The sequence below is a fragment of the Molothrus ater genome, chromosome 2, assembly GCF_012460135.2.
Source record: "Molothrus ater isolate BHLD 08-10-18 breed brown headed cowbird chromosome 2, BPBGC_Mater_1.1, whole genome shotgun sequence".
NCBI lineage: Eukaryota > Metazoa > Chordata > Aves > Passeriformes > Icteridae > Molothrus > Molothrus ater.
The window spans coordinates 100,016,083-100,040,339 of record NC_050479.2 but is presented as its reverse complement, the minus strand read 5'-3'; the positions used below and the strand labels follow the sequence as shown (position 1 = coordinate 100,040,339).

The 24,257-nt window shown below is 40.1% G+C and overlaps 1 protein-coding gene across 1 annotated transcript in view; it reads left to right on the top strand.

Annotated features, from left to right (window-relative positions):
* ADGRG7 (adhesion G protein-coupled receptor G7) overlaps nucleotides 1-24,014 on the top strand; it is a 30,014-nt gene extending 6,000 nt beyond the window's left edge. The window contains 20 exon segments of the mRNA XM_054518601.1: nucleotides 7,451-7,495; nucleotides 7,498-7,542; nucleotides 8,368-8,433; nucleotides 8,436-8,476; nucleotides 11,273-11,373; nucleotides 11,375-11,411; nucleotides 11,912-11,957; nucleotides 11,960-12,002; nucleotides 12,303-12,421; nucleotides 12,512-12,610; nucleotides 15,419-15,511; nucleotides 15,514-15,561; nucleotides 16,865-16,970; nucleotides 18,284-18,450; nucleotides 18,453-18,644; nucleotides 20,248-20,277; nucleotides 20,280-20,329; nucleotides 22,440-22,583; nucleotides 23,782-23,845; nucleotides 23,848-24,014. Coding sequence (XP_054374576.1) covers nucleotides 7,451-7,495; nucleotides 7,498-7,542; nucleotides 8,368-8,433; nucleotides 8,436-8,476; nucleotides 11,273-11,373; nucleotides 11,375-11,411; nucleotides 11,912-11,957; nucleotides 11,960-12,002; nucleotides 12,303-12,421; nucleotides 12,512-12,610; nucleotides 15,419-15,511; nucleotides 15,514-15,561; nucleotides 16,865-16,970; nucleotides 18,284-18,450; nucleotides 18,453-18,644; nucleotides 20,248-20,277; nucleotides 20,280-20,329; nucleotides 22,440-22,583; nucleotides 23,782-23,845; nucleotides 23,848-24,014 — 1,703 coding nt within the window.
* The last annotated feature ends 243 nt before the right edge of the window (nucleotides 24,015-24,257 follow it).

Genomic DNA, 24,257 nt, shown 5'->3' with positions numbered 1-24,257 from the left:
GCAAAATTTAAAAGACAAAGAAGATGTTTTCTGAATCTTAAAATAAAACCAGAAGAACCCCATGATTTTAAGCCTGCTACCACATGTGTAATAGGTGTGACAGCATAAGTCAGCTCAGGAATTTGCATTTGTGAAAGATAGCTTTCTCTCTGAAACAAAAAAAAGCCTCATGAGACCTTGAACAGTAGGCTAAGAGAAGTTACCAGGCAGCTCTAAATAGAGGCACAGTTTTGCCTGGCATTAACAGGTTCTGAGAGTGTCACATTGTTACAGAGGAACGCTTTTGGGGAATGCAAAGGTAAGGCTGATGCCCTTTGCTGTCACTTGCCCTTTGCTGTCTCATCCCCTTTGCTGCATGGGCTTCATGGCAGCTCTGTCTGCACCTCCAGGGGTAAATGCTGAACTTTTTACCCCACAGCTGCCTGCTTTTCTGCTTCGTTGCTTCCAAAGGAATGTCAGCCCAGTCTTCCTTTTCACCTTTCTCTTTCCTTGCCCTCCTTTGCAGACCATCACCAGCCTTGCCCCAGCTGGGTGCAGAAGCAGCTCCAGCACTGCTCCCACCTGAGGCTGTCCCAGACACTGCTCCTCAGCAGGCACCCAGGGTCCAGGCATTTGTAGGGCAGCCCTGCTCCCTCCCTGCTTTTGGGATCCTTGGTGCCAGATGTGGTCCTGCCTGGCCTGGCTGCCTCGGGTTCGTGCTCACCAGGCAAGGCAGAGGCTTGGAGCTGTGCTGCAGGTTCCCCAGTGCCCTGGGGGTTCCCAGGCTCCCAGTCCAGAGCAGGGAGGTGGCTGAGCCCCAGGGTCACTCCTGAGCCCCACTGAGTGCCTGGCTGGTGGGACAGTGCTGCTGGGAAGTGGAACAACAACGGCGTGACCGGACACCCGGCTCCCACAGATCCAGAGGTTCTCCACAGCTGCTTAGGGCTGCACAAATCTGGGCCACACAGATCTCAATTGCTGGAGGAGATTTCCTTTCCTTCCTGTAAGATTTCCAATGGAGAGACAATGTGTTTTGAAAAGCTGATGGCTGGGACAGACATTACCTAGCTACACTTAGATGTTATTCCAGTGTCATCAGAGACATCTGGCTGCAGTGGAGCTGAGACAGCCTGAAACACAACTGCTAAATAGCAATAACATGAGCAAAAGCTGAGCAAAGGGTGCCAAGAATAGACTTACCCCTGCCACGTGGCACAGCCCTTATAGTTTGCAATAATCTTCCAGTTATATGAATCCCATTAAAGAGTAAGAAGTTAAGCAATCTCTTTAGTTCAGTGAGAACATTAGAAATATACAATGACATGTGTTCCTGGCAGTGCTGTTTACTTCTGAATGTTCTGGCTTTACTCTGTTTGTCAGTTTGTCTCAAAACACAGGCATTAAAATGTCAGATCAAATGGCAGTCCTCAAATCCAGTTTTCTGCATTATTTGAAACCATACACCCAGTGCATAGGTGTGCAATTTCCACTGTGACCCTTATTGGAAAGGATTCCAACTCCATCCTTCACTTAGGGACCTGGTGAGATTGACTGTGAGCAAACCTTGCTCTGTGGAGATCCCCCAGGTTCTGGATCCTTCTTTCCAAGACTGAGGTCTGCCCACCCCTTCCCTGTTGCAATTTCTGCAGCAGAATGCCCCTTTAGCAATTCAAGATTTGCTAGTCTCCTTTTAAAAAAAACTTAAGATTTTCAGAGCTTGCTCTGAAATATCATAGTACATTCAGGAAATACACAATACACAGGAAATACATAATACACAGGAAATACCATAATACATTCAGAAATTTCTAAGATCTGCAACTTCTCTGCTATTGCTTAGACTGTGCCTTTTTGTTTCCTGAAGCTGTAGCAGCCAGTTCAATAACTATTGCAAAGAAAACCCACTATTTCTGCCCAAAGACAGAATAAAAATCATCACCTGTCCTGAAGTGGGTATAAAAACTATGGCTGAATTTGGGGCATGGGGTTTTCCTGTTTTATCCTATAATGCCTGTCTTAAATCATAGCATCCTTATCTGATTCTTGGAGTGTGACTATCCATGTCATTATTGTGCCAGGCCCTTCAGCATTAGGAATCTGTGGCTTTATTTTTGCCTTCTTGGTCCTGTGAATTCCTGCTGAAGTAATTTGGTTCTTTCATGGACTTAAGAGTTTGAGCTTTTGGTAGACTGGAGGGCCACACTCCTGCTCATTCAGCATCTGCACACAACTGCTCCCACCTGTATTGTTTTGGGAATGCAAATTCATGTTTGGAAGCTTTGACCCCACATTGATGTAACTGGTTTTAGGGGCAAGTGACCGAATATATAGTATATATTATATTATATTATATTATATTATATTATAGTAGTATATAGTGTATATTATGTTTCATATATCTATTTTTAACTGAAGCTTCAAAAATATCATGTTTCTTTCTTTCCTTCATCAAATTAAATAGATATATTGTTTTACATACCTGTTGATGAAGATATATATATATATATATATATATATATAGACATGCCTTGATTCTTTATTTGCACAGGCACTAGAGAACCCATGGAACCTCCTGGCCATGTGCTTCTGTCTCCACAGAGGCAGCTCTGGGGATGGAGCCTGGCTGTGCCCAGAGGAGTGGGTGGGATCTCTTTGTCCTATAGGTCAGTTCAAGCCAGGCAGCACGGGCAGCTGGCACCTTTTCTGGGAACACCTCCATTTTGGGAGATCCCTGACCTTTCCTGCTGCTGAGATCTGCTCAGCAGGGTCAGATCTGCAAGCATGGCTCTTCTCGCTTGGTGAGGCTGTATTTTTCACCCATCTCAAAGGAATAATACATCTGGGGAAGACATTACAGGTTTTGACAATCTGTGGCCTGTTTCTAGACAATTTGGCCTTTGTTTGAATTCTCCTGTTTGAAGATCACAGTCACTTGAAAATCTGATTCGGGTCTCAGTGACCAGTGTTGCCGTGTCTGGATTTGCCCTGTGTTTGAGGACACCATCCACCTCAGCACCCTGTAGGACAATGCCTGCCTTCAGCTCCTGCTGCCACTGGCACTGGTCTGGGATGAGTCAAATTTCCTACACCTGGAATAGCACTGTCCTGGTTGACTCCCATTTCAGCCCCTTCTGCCACAGCATGGCATCTGTGACTGCCCTGTGCTGGGAGGCTGCAGGATCTCCAGGGCTGGTAAAAAACTCCTTTTTCCCAGGCCAACAGCCTGCAACGTGGCCAGTATGGCACACAAATGTGCCATGTTCAGCTGGGCTTTTTTCAAATGATGTGACACATTTGGTCAGAAGGATGACAAAATATCTGCAGTGTACCCAGGACAATATTCTTGGTGAGGACTGCTAGATGGAAAGTTCAGGTCTTCCATGTTATTTTCCTTATGACAGGATGGGCAGCACATCCAGCAGACAATGGTAGGTTGGATGAGTTCATGACTGATTGATGTTGGAATGTTGGGGGACAGAAGACAGATAATGGACTTTGGACCTGGTTAACATAAGAGATTTGATAACAGGATGCCTTGGCATAAGCAAACAGAACTTTGAAAATGAGACCTAGACTGCAAGAAGATTCAATCAGACAGGTTTACCAGCAGAAGAAAATCTTATTAAACTCTGCAAGCAAGAGATGTTGTTCTATGCATAAGTTTGTGTATGTGATTTTAGCCTAATCATTGTAATACACATTACTAGGCTCCCTAAAATAGTATATAAGTGTTTGTATCCCACAATAAATCGGATTCTGATCACCGAATCAATCTTCTCCATCTCTCTCCATCACCAACAATTGGAACATTTGGGCAAAATGTTTCAGAGAAGGTGGCTTAAATAAAATAATCATGGCTGGGATTTTGGCACTGGAAACAAGCCATTATGATGATTCTGTAATTTATTTTGGTCACTGCTCTAGTGTTCTGCATTTGATTTGCTGTGAATTGCCTTAAAGAATAGATTTTAATAGTTATAGTTGTTAAAATACATGAGGTACAAATATTTGGACAGGCATAATTAATTTGAAATCATAACAAACATTACTGAAATTACAAACCCTCAATTTTACTCTGTTTGCCTGAGGAAAGTTTATACTGTCCCTCTGTCTGTTGTTCCACTTTCTTGGCACCTTCTTTAACTTTTTGCCCAGTTTCAACTAAATTTACTAGGTGGTTACACATCTTAAAGGTCTCAAAATCTTATGAGTTTTGCACATTTCACTAGCTGGGTACAGAAGACCAAGCCTAAAATTATCTCAAAGAGGAAAAGGAAAGGAGACTTGTGCCACCAGTGAGGAGGTTGAGGCCAGTCAATCCACTTCAGTCACTGAGATGCATAAACTACTCACAACATTTGTCTCCTCTCCACCAGCTAACAAAATGGAGATGTATGTTTTATGTACTGAAAATATAAAGATGGATCTAAGAGGTGAGAGAGGCTGAGATGTGATGGAGCATGAAGAGCATGGGATCACAGTGCTAAAGGTGTTGAGGAGGCTGGAAGAAAGGGCAGTCAGGAGCTGGCAGTATGGAGGAGGTGATCAGTTTATTGCCAGGAAAAGAGAGCATGGCATACAGTGTAGACAACTTTTGTAACCCAATTACTTTTGTTCCAGCAATGATGAAAAAATTTCTACTTGCTCATAGTTCATTGCTTTTCTACATTATGTCATGGCTATTTTCTTTCACAAATCATGACAAAGGGCCTGGTTTTATTTTTGTGGTTTGTTCTGTTTGGGTCTTTTTTTGTTTGCTTTGGTTTTATTTTGTTTTGTTTTGTTTTAATCTGGAGCGATCCTAATGACATTAAAATATTTGGAATAATTAGGGATTTGCTTCAGTGGGAAAATTTTATTTCAGATGGACTCTCCTTTCTAAGTCTGAAACCAAGTAGTATAAGCATATAAACGAGCCCAAAGCACTTTCAGATCAGGGCTTGAATAACTAGAAAAAGAAAATAAAAAGCTTGTATGAATGCATGTGTGCTCATAGCAGCTTACTTTTGGATTTCACCCCTCAGAGGGACAGCAGGATCATCCCAAAGGTATTCAAATACATGGGTCTAGAGAGGATTCATTCAAGACCTGGCTGATGCCCCTGTGGGCTCCTGCCACCTGTGGTGATGAAAAGAGGCCACAGAGAACTGCAAGAAGGTTCATATTGTGCTCACCTTTAAGAAAGGCAAGAAGGAGATCTGGGGGAGCCATAAGCCAGTCAGGCTTACCTCAGGTGCTACAAGCATTTTGGAACATATCCTCTTGAAGTCTATTCCCATGCATATGGGTGACCAGAAGATCATCAGGAGCAGCATGGATTTACATGTAGGACCAATCTGACTCTCTGCCCCATGAAATAACTGTATGTAGACAACAGAAGAGTAACAAGATGTAATACACTTTGATTTACAGATGCCTTCAACACCATCCCTCAGTGCTCTTGTTTGGTAGGTGAAGACACATGTGTTGGGTGAATGAACAACTTGCTGGGCTGAAAGTTAACTCAACAGGCAAGCTCAAAGGGCTTGATCAGGCAATCAGTGGCTTGATCAGGATGTTGTAAAAGTAGAGCCACTGGTCAATGGCAGGGCAGAACCATTCAGTGTCTTCACCCACAGCCTGGGCCACGACTCATGACAAGAGGACTTGCTGGTCCTCTCTCAAGTGCACCCACAAAACTGAACCTGGGGCGGGGCAGAGGCATTGCTGACACAGTGAAGGCAGAGCTCCAGTGCAGAAGAACTTGAGAAAGCTGAAGACCGTTCCAAGAGAAACCTCACAGTGTCCAAGAGGAATAAGTGCCGATCTCGGTGCCAGGGACGTTGGTACAGAGCAGGAACTCGCTGGCTGAGGAGCAGGCATGCTGGAAACTCCCTGGGAATTACAGGAGATGCCAAGTTCAATATGAGCCAGCAGTGTGTGGTTCTCTGCAAACAAGGTGGAAGAGCAGCTGTGTTATGTGGAGGGAGACAGGTTGATGGACACTTTTACCCTGTCCTTCCTGGTCCTGGTGAGGCACCACTGGGAAATACAAACTTAGTGTTGCCACCTGCAAGCCAGGTTAACCAGACATAGGGAAGCTGGAGAGGGTTCAGCAGGATGCAGTGAGGTCAGTGATGAGCTTTGGACAGGTGGCCTGCAGGAAGCAAGGGAAAGAGCTGAACTTGTTCACTGTGCTGAAGAGGAGACTGAGGGCAGGGCTAACAGCAGCCTTCAGCTGAGAGGGAGGTGCAAAGACCACCAAACCCAAACCCTCTCAGTAACACAAGCAAGACACAGAGTCATAAACTGCAGTTTGAGACACTGAGATTGAGCATGAAGAGAAATGCTTGGATTTAGAAAGGTATCATGTCACTGCAGCACATCCCCTAGTGAGGCTGTGGAGCCTCTTATTGGCCTAGATGACATCCAGAGGTCCCTTCCACCAGATTTTTGAGACACCTTGTCCTGCTGACCACCTTCTGGCAAGCAAGGCTTAGGTATGGTGCTTCAAGGCAGACCTCATCTTTGCAGCACCATGCATCCTTATTTTTTGGTAATAATTTGTGTAGAAGGAAAGTGTCATGGTATAGTGGGAAACTGAGACCCTGTAGAAAACAAGATCCACAGAAAGTTAAGTAACTTGACATGAAAGCCTGTGCCAGAACTCAGACAACACTCCAGGTTTCCTAAGTCCCCTCAGGACCCTGACCATAAATACACTTTGAGTCAGTCCTGCTAATGGGACATAGTCAGCTGAAATGTGGTCTGAATTAGCAAAAGTTAGCAAAAACAGGATGTTGCAAGTCTTAAAATGAAGCAAAAATTTTCTGCCTGTGTGCTGCAATATTTTTTCCAAGTGTTTGCAGCTTTGTGAGATAAATTTGTGTTAAGTTATAGCAGTAAGGTACATGAGAATGTAGCAGGCTGCTCTTTTGGATCAGGCCAGGGTTTACAGGGCTCACCACGCTGCCTTTAGATGTAGCCAGTACCAGCTGTGGGGTCTGGGGTGCTCAGCCTGTCCCAGCTCAGCAGAAACAGGGTAAAAACATCCTGCACCAAAAGTCAAATCCAACCCATCATGGTTTAGAGTCACCAAAGGACTGCTCCCCATTAATTGTTCAGAAGTGTGTATTTTTGTCCCCTGCTGTAATCTGTGGCATTAGGTTACCAAGTCTGATTTCTGCCTGGGTATTAAGATACCAAAGATGAGGCTTCATAATATTTTACAAATTTTCTAGGACTAAAACAGTGAAAATGGAAGAGATGGCAAAAAGTATGGGCTTTTAAGACTTCACTCACTTCAAAAATATCACTTGTGGCACTTAAAAGCTTGGGTATAGATAAGATTTATCTAACTACTTTTATTTCATTTAGGGCAAAAGATTCAATGAGCTTCTCTTGCCTCAGTACTATTTCATTTTTGAAAACTGATCCTTATGCTAAAAATATTTAATCTGGAAATATATTATTTTTTTTTCTTTCTGTGCAGTTAATTTCTGTGACTACAGTACTGAGACAGTGAACATTTTTGAAAGCAATATAAAAACCTTACTTTTGAACAGATGATAGTGGGTAAATATGGCCACTCCTAAAAGGATTGTGCACGTGATACTGTGAATAGTATGTGTGTCTTTCCTTTTGCTCCCATTTCCCAAAAGCAGATGTAAAGTTTGTGAAAGATGTTGGATTATTAGACCAGATGAGAGGTCTGTGTTTGAAGCCAGAGCTCTGTAGCTCAGGCAGCAGGAGCACAAACTTTTCTGCAAAGCTTTCTGCCCCAAATGCAGAGAATTTCAGGTACACATGCTGAGATGGGTCTGTGCCTGTCTGGGGCTGGGAGGAGAGTCAGGGTCCTGAGCAACCTTTTAATACTAAAACAATCTGTTTATATCCTACAATCTAGCATTAGGATTCAGGATGCTTTCCATCAACTGTGGTTCCATGAACTGCCCCAGCTTTCAGGGACCTTGACAGGGACCTTGTAGAGGAGTAAGTGCTGCACAGCTGCTGGTCCACATGTCCTTTGCATCTCTTTCATGACATATAAACTCTGTTTTTCAGGACATGGTAAAAAGACTTTCTGACAGCTTAGAGCTGATTCCAGTGCTTCCCAATTAAAAGATGTGTTTTTGCAGCTCTAACATAACTAAATCCTGTCTGACTTGGACATAAAGAATGTCAGCTCCTCTGACAAGAATGTAAACCACATGTTCTGAAAAGAACCATAAATAGATAATAATTGATGGTCACTTGTAACCCTGAAAGACAAAATTTTACAAGCAAACAGAAAGTAACACTGGATAGGGTGTCACAGCCACAGAACAGTTTTAAGTCCCAGTGAGATCATGTGAATGTGTGAGAACACCCATACTAAATGCATATCTTTCTGCTTTTTGAAAATTACAGGTAATGCTTCAATAGGAACCCAGATGTGCTCCAGAGAAAGGAAAATTCGTACCTTAAAGCCTCCCCAAATTTGAATTGTAATGAAAATCTGGATTCCTTAGCATCACAGGTAATCTTAAATTACTACTTAAACAGTTTCTGAGATTCTGCATTGTCCCGGGGGAAAAAAAATGGGGAGTGGGAATAGAAAATTGGGGCAGGAAATATATTTCATGTCCCTCAAAACTTTGCAGAAAGCAAAATAAATGACCAAAGCCTTTTTCCTGTGGCATTCTTGGCATGTGTCTGCTGTGCAGACGGTCTGAATTTCCAACGGTGATAATTTTATTTTGCTTGGGTTTGCCTGAACACAGCATCCCATTTCACTTTTCTTAATTGGCCTGCAATTTCCTCAGCCAGGTTCCTCGTTCACAGCAAATGCCTCTGAGCAGAGGCGATGCTGACCCAGGGTACCAAACCAGTGAAAGGGAGAAGACTGGCATGAGGGTGACACTGACACCAACATGTTCAGGAGGATTAAAAGTGAAGACTTTCCATTCTGTCAATGTTTATGTCCATCAAGAATCCAAATTCAAACTCTCTTGCATGAATACCATCCATAAAATCCATAAAATGCATAACTCCCTAAGTCTAGCTCTAAGGCTTAGCCCTGCTGTTTCTGCAAAACATGGAGAGCTGAACATGACTAAGCACATTCAGTGACTGCTTCCCTTCTGCTGCTTCTGTGCTTCACTTCCTTATCACTAGTCCCAACTGAAAAAAAAAAAAAGAAAAAAAAAATACACCAGGTACAGTCCCACTAAATAAGAGAAGTCCTTTCCTCGTGCATTTTTGTTTGACTACTGTACCTTCAACCCAATGCTTCACTTGCTTGGATCCTTTCCTGAGAAACCCTTGAGCTCAATATTACATTTTCCCAGTACATAACCTTCACTAAACGGTTCAAAGCAATATATAATATTACAAGTAGCTATTTCCAATGCCAGTAAGGCGCGACACATGGTTTTTCTGCTGCCATCAGGAATGTGTGGGTTTCTTGGGAGCTGTGATGTTGGGCTGCCATCTAGTGAGCTGAGGGCAGCTTGGGCAGCTGGGGAATGGGAGCAGGAGGTGTGCATGCTAGTGATCCAGAGCCTAGGTTTAAAAGCATTTGATTACTTTTAAATAGAATTACTTATTTTGAATCCAAGGTGATGCTAGAAGTCAGAAGCAAGAACAGTGTATCACTTTCATATTTTCTGGAAAAATCCCTTCACCAGGATTTCTTCTCCTGGGAAGCTGAGAAGCCTCAGAGAAGAATGAAAACAATAATTATCTGATTGCTTCTCCTGTGTTTTGATGCTTTGGAATGTAGTTGGAGATTGTTTATCCAACAGGTGGTTGTTTGATTGCTTTCATGTGAACTGTTTTTACTTAATGACCAATCAGTGCCAAGCTGTGTCAGGACTCTGAGGAGTCAGTCACGAGTTTTTAATTAGTATCTTGTTAAGCCTTCTGTCTGTATCCCTTCTTTATTATTTAGTATAGTTTTAGTATAGCATTCTTTAATGTAATATAATGTAATGTAATGTAATATAGTGTAATATCATATCATCATATCATATCATAATAGATTTGCCTTCTAAGAACATGGAGTCAGATTCATCATTCCTCCTTCATCCTGGGGACCCAACAAATACCACAAACAGTGAACACAGGTGTTCATGATGTACTGTTGGTTCATCGTGCACATGCAGATCTTTTCAAGTCAAATAATATTATCTCCAGTAATTATAAATGCAAATTTCCTTCCTCCCTATGCAAGACATTCACTTTTCTTACCTACCTGCCTGCCAAGTTTTATCAATTCTTCAAAGCTGCATGATAGAATTAATCTTGATTTTGGTAGCTTCCCAACATAAATAATTTGAGAACAATTCAGTTACTGAAGCAATTCAGTAGAGTTATTCATTGATGGGATTAAAAACCAGATGACTTGATCTGATGACTGGCAGATTTTCTGTCTCTTATTGTTATATAGCTGTACCTTCATATATTATATGGAGGTACAGCTAGATGCCTCAACTTGGTTTTGTGTTTAGACTTTAAAGATGCTATAGAGATTTAATCTCTATTCATTCAGTGCTAACCAACTCAAACTGGTTCCAACCAGTGCTTATAGCACTCATATTGGTACCTCCAGCAGCAGAATATTTTATTGTTTTTGGTTTTTTTAACATTTATTCCAAGCTAACACTCTGTTCAATGTACTGAAGTGGTGATAATGTCCTCATTGCAGGTTATAAACCCTGTGTTGAGAGGCATGATTGTTCCAGAGGACATTTCTCAAGTTCCTTTGATGGCCTTTCAAAAAATCCTGTTGTGGTTATTTAAGGAACAATGAAAGGTGCAGTGAAGTTTATAGACTCAGAACTCAGTGACCTCAAGACAAAGGAGAGGTCCTGCTGCTACTTCATGGCAAGGTGAACAATGGGGCCAGGCTGTTCTTCAAGGTGTGCAGTGTTAGGATGAGTGCCCACAGAGTTAAGTGGCAATATAGGAAATTCCATTTAAATAAGAGAATATTTTTCTCCTTAACACTGTTCAAACACGAGCAGTTTTCCAAGGGAGGTTGTGGATATTCAAAGTGATTCCCTGAGCAGCCTGATTTCAGCCCCTGTTGGGCATGGGGACCTCCAGGGCTCCCTTCCAACCCAAGATACACCAAGAATTCATGAAAACAATCTCTAGGGAGAATTTGCAAACACCACATACTTGACATTAACACAAACATTTTGGATGGCCAATTACTTGTATATTTTTATTTTATTACTTGTATATTTTTATTTTGTGTGAGAATGCTATGACGTGGTGACTCTTTTGCCTTTCCTCCTTTCGTTCCTGTTAAATGACATTTTCCTCACAGGTTGAAAATGTGGGCTCTGGGAAGGTTTCAGTTATTGTAAGTAACACTCAAATCCTCAGCTCCATGACAGACCAACTGACCAGACAGAACATCACTGCTGCACATTATGAAAAAGCCAAATGTTTCAGAAGACTTTCAGGTGAGTTTTATTAGAACTAAAATAAGACTTGTGGGGCTTAATATTTGTGTTATCAATTCTGTCTCCCCCTCCACCAGCAGAAAAGACACTGTTCTTTCTCTTAACTGTACATAACACTACAAACAAATGCATTCATTTTGTCATTTAGAAGAGTTATTTAAGCATCCTCGAGCATGTACTTGTGGAATCACCCTTGGGTCTGTTCTCAGAACTGAGTGTAAACTTATCAGCTGTTTAGATGTACATCTGCATTTTTAAGCATCATTTAATGTTTAAGTTAATAATTAAATCTTTACTAACTAAATTAATAAAAGTGTGGCTTTATGAACCCATTGGCACAAAGTTTGTGCTCCCTTGAATGCCTTCTTTTACTTTTTTACTCTGTTGTGTACTCTCAAGCAATGCTTGTTAAGTGTTCTTACTTTGCCCATTCAGTGTGTAGCACATGGGGTGATTTACTCCACTGCATTTGAATATTGCCATTTTTCTGCTTGATCCAGGCATCTGTGGCCGTAATGGCTGCAGTGAGTCAACTCTTGGATGCCAACAAACAGAATTCATCCACAATACTCTCATCAGTGCTACAACCAGGTAACTTCAGCTTTTGTCATTTTCTTTAGATGTAAGTCAACAGCATTTCCCCTTCTGGTTCAGGATGAAAGCAGTTCATGAAGTTAAAATATGTTTGCCATTCAACTCCAATGTGCAATTCCCAATTTACACCAATGTAAGCATTGCTGGATTCTTCTGCTTTAGAGAAAAGATGGGGATAGGAAATGAGGAGCACTACCCACTGGAGAACCAAATCAGACAGGAAGCTCAGAAACTGAACCTGTAGCTGTATAATAACAAATAATTATAACTTTTATCCCACTCATTATTTTGATGCAGCCTCATGAAAGCAATGGAGGAATTTTCTTTCACTGGTAACATCTCACAGCCCAGTGTTGCAATCCAGTCTGCTCCACTGAAATCAAGCTCCTCTATGATTCTGTTTTTGGCACAGAGAAGTAAGTCCTGTATGTTGTTGGATTTAGCTAGACAGAATGAACACCAGTATGAATCATAAATCCTAACTCATACACTGCTAATTGTTGCAGATACAGCACAGGGAAAGTATCAATCAACAAAACCAGAAATACAGGAAAATGCTCCTGGGCTTATTGGTGACCTCAGTACTGAAGTTCAGATACTGTTCAACATTTTAAGTAAGCCCTTTCTTCTTTAGAAAACTGCAGCTGGGAAAACTTTTAATGAATATTCACTGAAAATCTCCTTTGGGGGAAAAAACCCCTTAGCTGGCTGGTTTTTATGCATGCTGATGCCTGGTACAAGAAATGCAAACATCAAATGAGCTGGAGAATCTTATTTATAGAAGAATGCAAATGTACATGTAATGGCCAAAATCCTTTTGGTGACTGTGACTTTTTCAGTTGTTTTATTTTCTAAAATTGAGGGTGTCTTGAATCTTTACCATAACTCTACAAACATTGAGATTAAGAACAAGTACATACTTACTTCACCTGAAATCTGAAGACATGAACCATTTCAACCAAAATTCCTATTGCTGTCAGGTGTCAGTCAGGACATCCACATCCTAACACCTGTAAATTGGATTACTCACTTGGGATTTTTCTAGATTCCATTACTTACATTCTGCAGTGCTTGGAGGATAAATTGGTATTGACCAGGAGGAAAAAAAAAAAAATATTATAATTCTTCTGCTGAGCTTCAAGTATGTGCATTTCTCTGACATCACGAGAGTTTCACACCAGGCACCTGAAACCAGCAGACTTCTCTTCAATCTCTCAGTGTAGTGTCAGTAACACTGAGAAATCACAACAGCATAACGAAGGTGAGGTTAGTGGAGCACTTAGACATTATAATGATGAACATAAATTGAATACAAGACCATAGGGAAATGAATAATTCAGTTCTCTCACCAGGGTTAGAAAATACGTGAAGAGATAAACCAAGTAACCAACACACCCAGCACCAACAACAATCAATGAATAACTCATTAACTGGCCACTGCCATTTCTGTTCTCTGTTTCAGAAAACAATAATGTGGAAAAACAGTATGATCATATAATCAAAGCCTTTATCATAATGCCAGTATAACATAATACTCCCCTCAAGACAGATAGATATTGAATGCAGTTTGTCTTACAAGAAGTCCCAACAGATTTCTTCAATATTAAGTGCACATTTGTGATATTTTGTAGAAATACAGTTACATTAGTCTCACCTGATGATCAGACTAGAGAGAGATCAAATCAATCTCTCTTGGTCTTAAGTCAAAAGCATAACAGCAATAAAAAAGCCTATTATATAATTTAGGATTTTGCTTCCTCACTTAAGCTACAATTCAGATGAGCAATTTAAATCACCTAGATGAACTCTAATTTGGTGGAAGTGTGAAAAAAAAACCCAGACAGTCAAAAAGTGAGACCTGAAGGCAAAAGGCCAGGCAGTCTCTTATCTTCTGACTTTGCACTAACAGTTAAGTGTCCCTGGTGTGACTATTTCTTATTTACTGTTATTGAAAGTCTGGCCATTTGGACGGTGTGCATATATTAGGATTTAGGATATTATTTTTCTCATTTACCAGTATTTTCCCCCAGAAATGATATTAAGAGAAGGATAATAATTATTTTCACACTCCACCTCAGCAAAAATTAAAGATCTCTCTTAACATTCATAGGAATAGCAGGTTTTCTCAACTACTTATATGGATTTTGAAAAAAATCTAAACAAAAATCTGTAAATGCTGAATGTGTACATGAGCATAGTGCAGGCTTCTTGTGTTTAGATCAAGTGGCATAGAAAATGTTCTTCAACTTCTGTATGTAACAGCTGATACTGCTGAACTAGGACATTTGTGAGCAAAAGTGTATTCCATAAAATGCCATAGGAATACCAGAGGGGATTTGTCTTAAGGTGCATTAGTCCTATATCAAGAATGAAAAAAACAGGTCTATGGAGGACAGTCTTTCTCTCCAGAAGACAGCCAAAATTTTGGAAAACAAGAAAAAAAGTCAACATGACTTGGCCAATACACATATTAATGTGGGGAATGTTCATTTTTCATGCTGTCTTTTAACTCCTACTTCCAGATAAAACCATTTTGTCCTTTGACTTCCTCCACCAGGAATTGATGCCACGTGTTACTGCTTTCTTGCAGACAATTCTCCTATGTGAGTGTCCATTTGCCAAACCCCTTGAATTTTTAGATAATGTGTATTCAAATTTGGCATGGTTTCTCCAGAAAGCAGTAATTGGCTTCTTACAATATTTAACAAAATTTTTAAGCTCAAACACATACATATGACAGATCAGTAATCATCACCACAAAACCATACAGCTAAGTGATCCAGGAAATGTGTCATTTCTAAGGAAATTACTAAGGAAATGAGACAAACTTTTTTACTCCTATTTTTATTCATAATTTTTAATTGAACTACTTAATACCATGAATGATTGTGTTCACTTCTTATTTGCACTCCAAGCTGCTTGTTGCTCATTAAAAGTAGTTCTAATTGCTGTCCCCTGCAGAAGTATGTTTGAAAATGTCTGCATGTCATTTGATGTGTGAGTGCACGAGCACCACTGTGCTGCTGGAGGGGAGGGAAGGGCCACTCCATTTATCATTGTTTGCTTCCTGTTCCAGTGTGGATTCAGCTCTGGTTGGCAGTAACACTGCTACCAAAACCTGAAAGCTGTTGTTTGGCTAACAAATAATTCAACTGGCAGTGCTTTAATGCTTAGACAGTGGAAGCCTGAATCCTGATCACTTGGATAATTCACAGGAATTGGTAATTTCATTGGCAATCTTGTCTGAGAAAGGCACATAAAGTAATTTTAAAATGCCAAATTATGCTGTTATTGATATAATTCACAAGGTTTATGAAACCCATATATTGCTTAGTAGCTGTCAGCTCCCCTTTCAAAATCAAATCACTGTCAATTCACACAGTTTGCTGGTGCCTATGTCTATGTCTCTGTAGCCACCTTTTTTCTTTGCAATCCCCACCCCTAGTATGACACATCTGAACTGCAGCTGTGTGGTCATGCCTGTGTCTTTTGGGATTACCCTGTCAACGATGCAGGTGTAATCACACCACTAATTTTGCTGTTCTGATGGTAGGGTATTGTCCTTTCTTCAATGGGAAGCGTCTGAGGTTGTTTAATTTTTTTTTGTTTGGTTGATTGTTTCTAACTCAGGGCAATACAAGGGCATAGGTGCACTCAAGCTAGAACGCACAGGAGTTTAAAGTGTCCCCATGTACTTGTTTCTGCCCTGTGGCAGATGTGGCAAATTGGGCAAGTTGTGCCCAAGCTGCTGAATAGCCAAATGTGTTGGCAAGTCCTGGCTCCCTCTGACACGACCTGTGCCTGTGCCCAGCTGCTGGTGCAGCTCCTCAGCAGGGAAGGGCTGGCCTAATTCATTCCCCCTGCTCAGCCTTTGTAGCCTCCAGCTCTGCACCTCAGTTGCAGAAGCTGGTGGTCAGATGAGGGGTTGTCTAAAGGCTGAAGTGTCCCCAAGTGAAGAGGAGAGCTTCCTGGAATCTGGACTAGCTGTGGCACTGCCTTGTGCTGGGTAAATAGCTCAGAGGATTTAGCATTAACTACTCCCATTGCTTATGTGTTTATAAAAGTACTTGAACTGTAAATATTAAGCTTTCAACCATTAAGTTTTATACATTGCCCTCTTTTACCAACAAGACTATTTAGGAATGACTGCCTGGTTCTGATGTTTGTTATTCCTTCAGTATTTATTTCAGCTTCTCTAAACAAAACACACCCTGGATAAAATCACATATCTGTGGTCACTAATTTCAGTGTGCCAGCATTTCAGAGTTCATTTTTACTGTCTTCACAGAACAGCATTTCCAAATTTGTACTATTTACTTGTTTCTGTATTTCCCTTTGTGTTATGCATGTCCTTTTTGCGCAAATTGACTATATTCTAAATAAGATTCCCATCTGTTTATGCAAAGGCAACAGCATTTTCTGTTTCACTGAATACATTTACATTTACTTGCTGCTTTATTGTCACTATACAAACATAGACTGGTTTCAATTTATAATTCTTTGTAATATCTTACCTTAGACCAAGAAGTCAAAATTAGAATGCTCACCAGTATGAAAAGCTAAAAGCTGCTTTGTAAAGTCTGTGTCCCCTTGCATTTTATTATTAATAATTTAATCTGCTATTTTGATGAATATTTGATTGGTATTGTTAAATCTCTTGTTGGTGTTTTTCACAAGCTTCTCTAGTTTTGGAGTCTAGAATAATTCTGTGGGATCTAAAAATTTTGGCAGTGGCTAGCAAAAATCATAACTTTACTAAAACATTCTTGTTCCTATGAGCAACCAGAAACAGAAACTTTAGATAGAAAGTATCTCTTTTCATCTCATATAAGTGATACAATTGGTTTTGTGGGCATTACATATAAAATATAAATATGAAAAGCTTTTGGATTATATTTCTTATATTGGTGTTGGATTGTCCATGGCTGGTCTGGTTATTATCATTTTGTTTCAAATACTCACTAGGTAAGAGGGAAGATGTTAAACTGCAAGTATTTTACACTAAGTTACAATATTTTGTTCTGCATGTAGTTTGAGGAAAACAATTAAAAGCAGCTAGTTTAGAACATATTGCAATATTATTAATTAGCAAATACTATTTTCAAAAATAGCTAAGCCACACAGCATGGCTTGGGACAGAGGTTGACACCTCTGTCACTACCCTGGTCAGGCACCAACAACACAGACCCAGAGTACACAGGTTTGTGATACACATTGAGCTTTTCAGTTCACTGTCTCAAGTCTAGGCTTTAAAAATGTGTCACAGTGCTCCACCAGCAGTGTGACCTCTCCCCATACTCTGGTATTACAATGTGTAAACAGTTATATCTTTTCCTAGGTAGTAGCTAGCTTGTGCTACTGTTTTATTGTGAATGACTTAATACAAACACAATTGCAGCAAATTTTCTTGATGGACATGCCTGTGATTAATGGTATCCTGGGAATCCCCTCTGAACAAATAGGGAAGTCATGCCAGCAGAGCTGAAGTTATAATAGATTAATGCCTGTTTCTCATCCTGCTTGGACTAATGCAGATTTGCAGCAATTCCATCAAGGTTCATGTTTTTAAGACTGTAGGAGCTTCTAGCCTCTGCCTTTTGAAAGTATTGATTTATGATAATGTGTATATATATGTATATATATATATATATATGTATATATAAAAGATAAAAATACACATTTATATATATGTGTATATATACTATATATAATGCCAAGGGAGGTGGTGGAATCACTGTTCTCAGAGGTGTTTAAGGAAAGAGAGGACATGGCACTCAGTGCCAGGGTCCAGTTGACATGGTGGTGTTTGGTCATAGGTTGGACTCAATGATCTTGGAAACCTCTTCCAACCTAATTGACTCTGTGATTCAGAGATAGGACAAAGTTTGGAAGTGGAGGTTTATTATTCTCTTGCACTCTGGAGAATGGTTAGAAATACTTGTTTTATGCTAACTTGCTTCTTAACACTGATGAAAAAGATCCCAAAAAGAGCAGAAAGGGAAAAAATACATCCCAAATTGTTGTCAGTCAAGGCCTAGTCCTAAAAAGTGCTGGATATTCTCTGTTCTAGTCAAAGTCAGACAAAACTGATGGATTTGTTAAGCTGTCTGAGAGTAATGTTGGTGTGATTCTGCAAATAAGTTATTGTTTTAGTTTCTGTCTGTATTAAAGTTTCTCCTCTCTAGCTTGCTTTTAATATAAATGAAAATGAGAAAATATTTGAGATTTTTTCTCATTTTTCTCTTCTTTTTTTCTCCTAAACATACTTCTACCAATAGAAAAACTTAAAACTTATCTGTACAGTGGATGTTAGTGAGTCTCTGCTTTTCTATGCTCATTTTTAACATCATCTTCATCTCTGGAATTGAAAGTCAAATTTCCAGAAAGTGTAGCAACGATACCACCAGACACTACCAGCAATACCTTCCTTATGATGCCACCAGTACCACCTCACCTCTGACAGGGTGGATACTCCCACAGACTCCTGGTGCAGAGTTGTGGCTGTCCTGCTGCACTATTTCTTGTTGGCATCATTCCTGTGGTCAGCACTCAGTTCTGCACTGCTGTACTTATTGCTGCTCAGAGGCACGAAGCCACTGCCTGGACATTTCCTCATAACCATGTCAGTAATGGGATGGGGTAAGATTTGAAGCTGCCCACGTGCAACTTTTATAGTACAGAGTACATTCAGAGAGAGTTGTAAAGATAGGAGATCAGCAGAGAGCAAGTAGAATCAGTGTCTTTGGGTTAGTGCCACGTGATTTAATAATCTCCTGTTGCTGCTCGCATTACTGGTATAACCTGAGCTTGTTTTCATTGACCTGATAAAACACTGAAACTGATAGCCTGGTCACTGGCACAGCAGCACAGGCCTGTTGGGTGCAGGAGAAACTTTCACAGTAATCAAGCATTCAACAATCTGCTTCTACCAACTAAGTAAAAAATCTTTCAGTTATGGTGACCGCATATGTGGACTTAAATTCCCCATGTAGTGATTCCCAGCCAGAGCTTTGATTATATCCAAAAGCAATGAGTGCCTGATATTATTTTTTATACATTATTTATTAATAAGCAAAGAACACATTCTAAAGTCAGTAGAGCAGTTAGAAGCAACACTGCAAACTGAAAGGAAACTTTCAGAGAATGTTTCACTTTCAGAGAATGTTTCATTTTCTCTTTCAGAGAACTACCCAGACAATGGGAAAATTCAGACAGATGCTGACAAAGTAAAGTGAAAATCTCAAACTGTTTCAAGAAACTCTTCTAATACAGTGTACAGGGGCACCAGTATTTTCCATGTTGTGTATTCAGCTTTTGTATTGTATTGTTTCTGATGGCACCCACCAAGCAGTTTTCAACCCTTATTGTTCCATTATTATGTCCTGCATTTGTAGAGGCAATTCCTCGGAACCATTTGGAATTTGGGCTGCACATGGAAACCAGAAAAAGTTCAGCAAATGCTGCCTGGCTACGTGGCACTGTGCTCCCTCCATAGGTATTTAAATGACAGCACAGCATTACATTCTTCTATGTGTCCTGTGACAAATTACACACATCCAAACCACAATGATTCTGACTCGCTGCTTTTGGGTCTCTTTTGAGATCACAGTCAGTGCATAGCAATCTGCAAGGTCTCTACTAGGGATGAAGAAGGAATAGACTTTAAGGAACATGTTTATTACCAGGATAAAAAGTTTTGCATGAGGTTTCTTCCCATGAGATGTGCTGCCTAGTGTGAACTGGTAGGCAGGAGGTGCAGAAGACAAGAAGTGAAGCAAAGGGATTGAGGAGGCAAACCTGACAGCCAAGCTTCTTGCAGGGCAAAAGTTACACTCTGCATCAATCTGGTATGAAATGCAAAGGTGTTTGATACAATATGTTCCTAAATTAGTTTCTCTCTGCTGACCAGAAGACAGGGTTGCACAGTTGTGATAAGGGAGCCCACTGCAGCCCAGGAGGGGCTTGCTCTGTCACCACAGGTGTTGGCTCAGGAAGCTCTGCTGAAGCTCTTTGCTGGCAAAAATCAGCAAGTCATGGCTATGAGTTGTCCTCAGAAAAATATTGCTCACAACCCTCAGTCCTGCCTTTTGTCTAGGCTACAGAAAACCCGTTTACCTTAGTACAAGGCAGGTGAAACATAGATCTTAAAATCTATAGAATTTAGGAAGCAATAAGCTTTTTGTGTGGAAGGGAGGTATGCCTGTCCAACTAAACAATAAATTGCTAATGTCTCATTAATTAGGAATCCCTGCCATAGTAGTTGCAATAACACTGCAGCTACTGACAGAGAAGGAAAAGCTCTAAACTACTGACAGGAAGAATTTTAAGTCCGCATATTATTACAACATTTGCTATCCCATGCCTTTTGTGATGGCTTATTATTAATGCAAATATAGATGTATTGTTGTGTCCTGGATTGCCAAGCAAATTGTATTTTATTTGTCATCTGTATGGCAGTTGTCTTCTGTTAAGTGGGCACACTTAACTTATCTCTTCCACACCCAATCTTTCCTCTGGGGGGACATCTGCTGATAACAGGCTATTGAATGTCACTGCATGACTGATAAGAACTATAGCATCCCACTGGGAGATGCTCTGCCCAGAGGGAGGAGCCAAGCATTCCTACCCAGATATAATCTGGAGATTTTGGAACACCAGCCCATCTTCTCTGCTGGATTTCCCAGAGGAGCAGCTCTGCCTCTTCCACTGGACATTCAGAGGAAAACTACACCCTTCTGCAGGATCCCTGCTCCAACAGAACCACACCTGACACTCCAGGAGGACTGCAGCCACAATTCCAATTGGACTGCCACCAACACCCTGACCAACAGGGTGTCAGGTTGTGTTCTGCTCTGTCAGTGTTGTTCTAGTGTACTGCATTGTCTATTTTATCTTTTTATTTTCTTCCCTAATAAAGAACTGTTATTCCTGCTCCCATATTTTTGCCTGAGAGCCCCCTTAATTTAAAATTTATAGCAATTCAGAGGGAGGAGGTTTACATTTTCCATTTCAGGGGAGGCTTCTGCCTTCCTTAGCAGACACCTGTCTTTCAAAACCAAGACATATTGGCATACTATTTTGTACTTCTAAGTACTCAAAAGAAATAAAACTCTTTACTCAACCTAGATATTCACTAGAAAGAAAGACATTTTCTCCTTACTAAGGATGTAGATCTACATCTGCCTTGAATCCTTCTGCAAGACTGCAGTCCTCTGTGAGTTGAAAGGCAAACTGCAGACACCCTCAGCCTCACTGATACTCCAGTCCTTCACTTAAGTGCATAACTACATTTCAGTAGCTACATTAAACATATTAAATTAATTAAATTAATGTACTGAAATATACATACCTCACATGTATTTAAAATCTGGCTATAATAATTATATTCCTATTTGCCCTGTGTTTCTGGAATAGGTATTCATTGGAGTGCCCACATACCAAAGCAGGCTATCAGGCTTACAATGTATCTTGGCAATAGTGGATAATACAAAAGAAAGGCAGACTTGTTCAGGAAATGTAAACACAAAGCCCCTTACAGATGGTGGTCATATTTTTGCAAATTTATTCCTCAGTCTCTTGTCGCCAGCTCAGACCTTCTTGTCACAAACTCAGATTTTTGACACAACCTTTTATTTTAAAGAAACTTATACTTTCAGCAGGCAGAAAATGAATTCCATTTGTTACAATGAGTCAGACTTTGTTCAAGTGCATATCAATGAATGTATTCAGACTTTCGTACCCCTTTTTGGATCGCAGTGTCACTTGACTTCAATGACAGTTATTCCCAATTTAAATCCCTAAAAGTGAGAGAAGAGCAGGTCCAGCCAACTGAGAATTATGAATTTCTCAGCACAGCCAAACATCACTCCAGTTCTCGAGCAGCTTGAAGCAGATTTACTTGCTCAGTTTTACATCACCACTCCATGTATCATCACAGGCTATATGTCACAAGTTCTCAGTGTACACTGGATTATTTAAAAAAGGGTTGCTTTCATTTTATTAATTCCATGGGACTAATCCATTCAACACAATTTTGTACCATTTCTTCATTTCCTTAAATAAAATTTTCATGGACAGCTACTTCTTTTGTTGAAAATTAAGTGCATTTGGATGAATTTATAAGCATTCTAAAAAAATTATAATAGCTGACATGCTTATTTTCAATTGCCTTGATAAACCTCACTTTTAAAATTGAAAACAGATACATACAAGCTGCATACTCCAGACACAGATTAGTCTGATAAATTTGGTTACACTTATTTTTCTGGATTTCTTCTCCAAATGATACATCAAACAAATGTCGGGAAGTGTATCTTCTCAACTCACTTTAATTATACCTTTTTGCAATATAGCCCTGAATAAATAGAAAGTCTGAAACTCAGATATTAAATGGTATAGAGAAGGATTTAATAATTTTTTGTGTGTGCTTCAAGGAATAAAAAGGATTCATTAATGAAAAATATGATTAGCACTATCTCTATAGTGGTAGAACTTGGGATCACCTGGATGATTGGTGATGTTAATAAGCAATGAAAAAACAAGTCTTGTTTTCAGTTTTGTGTTTTCAATGCCACCCAGGTGTAATATTTAGCAATTCTGAGACTAATAATTGAGATTTAAAAACAAAAATTGGACTTATTTATTCTACAGCTTGATATAGGGTGGGAACTTGTTAAAAAGCAGTTATAGGGATTCAGATTTTTCTTCAGAAATGGATGCTGGTTTGTCGCACATAAAACTCTTACCCTTGTACAAATCAAGGTGGGATTTTATTTCAAGGTCAGCACTGAAAAGACTGTTCTGTCTAGGTGGCTTCTCTTACACCAAATCATACATAAAATTATTTTCAGAAAGAATAGCAGAAAAAATTCCTCTGCAATAGATGTTGGAAAGAGTCCCAGGGTAGTAACAAGAGCTTCATGGCTTGAGGCCTTTCACAGTGATACTGAAAAAAAGCCTTCAGGAAAGTTTCTGCCTCTTCTTTCCCCCCACAGCCCTGCTGGGTTCTTGGCCTTGTATTCCTATAAATGCATCTCTTCATATAAGGCATATGAAGTACTTGGAGTAATGGATTCTTCATTATTATGTCCTTGGCATTTTCTATAAAACAGCTACTTAGAAATATGTGAAAATCCACCCATCCCCAAACATTAAGTTGTTTATTGTCAGTTTGATCCACTGAAAACGGAGTGCCTGTACACCAGTGACAATCAGATCTGCAAACACTGTTCAAAAAGTCCTGAGGTGATCATATCACACTGATGGACAGATTATGCCCAGGACTTAAAACTGAAGTCATGAGCAGGAAACAGATCCATTTAAAAACATGAGCTTCCTTTTTTTTTGACTCGAGATTCTCCTGTTTAATCCTTGAAATGAGAATTTAGAAAACCAGTATAGAAATGTTAAAGTCTTTATTCCCTTTGTCTGAATCTGACTGAAGTGCTGATATGGCACACCACATTTAATGCTTATGGCATCCACAGCTAGGTCTTATCTTCATCCTATCCAGATGAGAGTAATAATATGATCCTGAGACAGGCTCCTGACACATGCTAACTAATCCATTACAATGTGCAAATGAGCATCTGTAGTTGGGAATCACCTACATGGATTAATTTTCCTCTTGAAAGTACTTCATTTATTTCAAGTTATTGATGTAATTGTTAGCAGCTACCAAAACTCATTTTATGGTTGTTTTTTGAATCAATTCACACTGACTAATCTTTTCTGGTTTTAACAGCAACATAAGTACACACTTTCATTTCCTCTACAGGAACTCCAGATTTGTATTCTGTTCACTTTCAGAACATCACTCTTCAAGACAAAAGTTTTCAAAGTGTTCCCATTTTCCAGGTACCACTGTATCTGCATTAAAAAATATAAAATATTTAAAAATCACAGCCTGAAAAACACTCAGAGGAAACTTTCAGATCAACCCAGACTTTTTCAGACAATATTTCCCTGTCTACCTTCCCTAACTGGAACTGGAAACCTGCAAATCCATGAAATACAATCCCACATTGCTCATGGTTTGTTTCATACAGCTCTCACAAGTACCTGGAATGATGGACACACTGCTCCAGCTGCAGGTAGCTGGAAATAGATCATAAGCTGAGACCACGGGGAGAGAGAAGCAGGACCATGTGCTGGCAGGACAGTGTGGCTGCAAAGCAGCCAGGCAGCACCCAAGCCTCTTGGTGCTGCTTGTATTCCAAGGTCTTGTCAAGGACTGAGCTAATGACAGCTTTA